This window comes from Myotis davidii, unplaced genomic scaffold (assembly GCF_000327345.1).
Source record: "Myotis davidii unplaced genomic scaffold, ASM32734v1 scaffold741, whole genome shotgun sequence".
Classification (NCBI taxonomy): domain Eukaryota; kingdom Metazoa; phylum Chordata; class Mammalia; order Chiroptera; family Vespertilionidae; genus Myotis; species Myotis davidii.
Genome location: NW_006291250.1, coordinates 530,405 through 534,124, shown reverse-complemented (window position 1 = coordinate 534,124; position 3,720 = coordinate 530,405). Strand labels below are relative to the sequence as shown.

At 46.0% G+C, this 3,720-nt stretch overlaps 1 protein-coding gene across 1 annotated transcript; it reads left to right on the top strand.

Moving 5' to 3' along the window:
• The first annotated feature begins 387 nt into the window (after positions 1-387).
• On the top strand, positions 388-1,418 carry LOC102773534 (insulin growth factor-like family member 3). The gene is made up of 3 exons (XM_006764424.2): positions 388-423; positions 552-822; positions 993-1,418. Exons 2-3 carry the CDS (start codon positions 560-562, stop codon positions 997-999), a joined length of 270 nt encoding a protein of 89 aa, XP_006764487.2. The 5' UTR covers positions 388-423; positions 552-559; the 3' UTR covers positions 1,000-1,418.
• Positions 1,419-3,720: the final 2,302 nt, after the last annotated feature.

Here is a 3,720-nt window from a genome sequence, read left to right as displayed (position 1 = left end):
CCAATTCTCTCCCCATATAACCTCAGCTTCCTTCATACTTTCAAATCACTGTACTGATACCTTTAACACCTGCTCTGCCTTTCCCCAACTGGGAAACTTCACTGCATTCTTACAATTGTAACATACGATTCAAAGAGTTCCGCTCCCCCCCCCCCCCCCCATTCTCTCCCCTCAACGGATCCAGTCTGTTCAGGCCCAGATTCCTGGACTCTTATCTGTGTCGGAAACTAGACCCTATGCAGAGATGATCCCAAACTCAAATCTTTAAAACAAATCTGGAACTGTGCCTTCTTCACACTGGCCTGGGCCTGCCCTCCCTGAGGTCCACAACCCAAGCCTCAGCCTTAACCCTCCTTCCTTCTTCTCCAGGTTTCATCTGCATATTAGCCTCCCTCCTCCTCCTCCTCCTGTGCTTAAAGTCAGGTGAGTGCAGGGTGGAAAGAATGAAGAGGGATGAGACTGCCCTTGGGAAGTGGTTTAAAGAGGATCCTGATTCAGAGGATGGGGATAGTGCCCTGTTCTCCTTGAAGTCACCAGCAATTTGTCTCCAGGGGCCCACATGAACTCCGGCCTGTGGCTGTGCCAGCAAGCACCCAGATGCGGGAACCAGATGTACAACCCCATGGAGAAATGCTGTGATCGTGACACCATCCTGTCCTTCAACCGGACCAACCTCTGTGGCCCCGGCTGCACGTTCTGGCCCTGCTTTGAGCTCTGCTGTCCTGAGTCCTTTGGACCCCAGAAGAGATTTGTTGTGAGACTGAAGGTTCTAGGCATGAAGTCACGGTGCCCTACCTCTCCCATCTCCAGAGTCTGTCCCAAGTAAGGACCTGCCTCACTCAAGATGACAACAGGACAAGGGGGCTAAGACAGGGATGGACTCTGGAGGCTGGGGCCCTCCTGAATATGGATCCCAGTCCTGCACCTCTCATCCCTTCCATGTTTGAATCTCTCCTAAACGACTCCATCTCCATCTCTTTCATTTTCTGCAGCTTATGAGGGACAACCCAGCCATCTTACTGGAACCTTGGAATATCTGGCTAAAAGCACACACCCTAGGATATGAGAGTAAATGGGTGGGTGGCATAGTTTTCAAGTGATAAAAACATGTTCTAGATTCCGTTGAGGTTAGATGTGTTCTTTCTGAATTTCCTATGGCAACTTGCTGAGAAATGATTACACAGGAACTTCTCTCTGCTCCTAAAGCCACCCCCTGCCCACAGCAATCAGTGTCTCCTCAGTCAGCCTAAGTATTTTCTCTCTCCTCTGGGTCAGGGTTCTTCTCTCATCAAGGGAACAAGGAGTGAGGCTGGGGAGGTGGATATTCCTCCATGTGGGGGGAGATGACCCAGCCCCAGAGCCACCTTGTGGTTCCTGCACCTGCAGCTCCTATGGGAGGTGGGAAGGGTCTGAGCTGCCCTGAGGAGCTGGAGAGGAGAGGAGGGAGAGAGCCTCTGCCTCACTGTGATGGGCAAAGTTTATTGTTCTCTGCTCCTCATTCCCAGCTCCCAACACTTATTGTTATTCTTTTTTTCCTGTCATTCTTTTGATGCCTGATGTCTGTGATTAAAGAGGGAGAGGGATACCAAGTGTGAGCGAGTTATGAGAAACAGAGAGGAAGAGGCAGACTCCTGGGCCAGAGGACCGAGTCACTGTGCGGGACCAGGCCTGCTTCTGTGCTGGTATCAGGCCCTGAGCAGGACAGCACAGTACTGAGGGCTTCACTCTGGGCCCAAACACCCAGTCCTGGATTCAAATCCCAACTTTGTCAGATGCTGCCAGCGTGGTCCAGGTGAATTGGGGCCAGTTACTATAGCCTCTAAGTGCCTCATTTCCGCAGTTGGAAAGCAGGGACCCTACAATTCCTAAACTCATGGGGTAGTTGAGATGATTAAAAGGCTGGATGCCTATGAAGGGCTGAGAACAGACACAGGACCCAGCAAATTCTCAGAGTTGCTCACTATTCTGACCCGAGCGGGTCTTCATCCTGAGGGAACTGTCTCTGACTGCCCCTCCTTCCCTCACCCAAGTTCAGTGCCCATGTCTGTTCTATATGATCAGTTTCTCCCGTCCACGGGGCCTTTGCTCCTGTTAGTTCTCGTGTCTGAAATTCTCTTCCCCTGGGTCACTCCAAAAGCCTTAGCATCAATGTGTCTCCCTCATGACTCACAGAACTTAGGTTCATTCACCACATGTCATTTGTTTTGTTTTCTTATTTGACAACTTCTTTCCCTGAAATTAATGGTGAAAATAACATTTCTGATATAAAACCTTAAAAGTTTCTAAATATCATAGCAATCACGACAAAAAAGAACAAAGTTGAAGCATCACGCTACCTGATAACAAACTATACTGTAAGGCCATAGAAATCAACACAACATTGTACTGTCCAGCCAGTGTGGCTCATTGGTTGAGAGTTGACCAATGCACCAAGAGGTCACTGGTTGATTCTGTGTCAGGGCACATGCCTGGGTTACGGGCTCAGTCCCCAGCAGGGCACATGTAGGAGGAAGCCAATTGATGTTGATGTTTCTCTTTCATCAATGTTTCTATCTCTCTCTCCCTCTCTCTTCTTTTCTCTCTCTCAAATCAATAAAAATATAAATTTTAAAAAAACATTGTACTGGTATAAAAAGACACATATAGATCAATGGAATATAGCGACTCCAAAAATAAAACCATGACTTTACGGTAAATTAATATTTGACAAAGGAGGCAAGAATGTACAATGAGGTAAAGACAATCTATTCAATAAATGGTGCTAGGAAAATTGGACAGAAACATGCCCCTACGCCCGCAAAAGAAACCATACCACCACACAAAGAATAAACTAAAAATGTATTAAAGACTTAAATGTAAGTCTCAAAACCATAAAACTCCCAGAAGAAAAACATAGGCAGTAAAATCCTCAAGATGTCTCTTAGTAATATTTTTGGTAATATATCTTCTTGGGCAAGGGGAACAAAAGAAAAAATAAACAAATGAGACTATGTCAAACTCAAAAGTCTTTACACCGCAAAGGAAACCATCAGCAAAAGGAAAAGAGCACCACTGAATGGGAGAACATATTCACCAATGATACATCTGATAAGAGGTTAACACCCAAAATTTATAAAGAACTCATACATATCAACACACACACACACACACACACACACACACACACTTCCCAATGAATCCAATTAAAAAATAGTAAAGGACTTGAATAGACACCTCTCCAAAGAGGACATATGAAAAGATGCTCAACATAACTAATCACCAGAAAGATGAAAATTAAAGCCACAATGAGATATCACTTCACACCTGTCAGAATGGCTACCATCAATAAATCAACCACCCACGTGTTGGGGAGGATGTGGAGAAAAGGGAGCCCTGGTGCATTATCGGTGGCAATGCAGACTGGGGCAGCCACTGTGGAAACCAGAATGGAGGTTCATTAAAATATTAAAGACAGAACTGCCTTATGGCCCAGAGATTCTACTTCTGTGTATAGACCAGAAGAAACATAAAACACTAATATGAAGGAATATATGCACCCCTATGCTCATTGCAGCTTTATGCACAATAGCCAGGCTACGGAAGCAACCCTAATGCACATCAATAGACAAGTGGATAAAAAAGCAGCGGTAGCCCTGGTCAGTGTTACTCAGTGGTTGGAGTGTCGGCCTGTGCACTGAAGCAGCGTGGGTTCAAGTTTCATCAAAGACATGCCAGGTTTCG

Coding starts and splice junctions, on each gene's coding strand:
- LOC102773534 (XM_006764424.2), top strand. CDS start 560: ATGAACTCCGGCCTGTGGCTGTGCCAGCAAGCACCCAGATGCGGGAAC.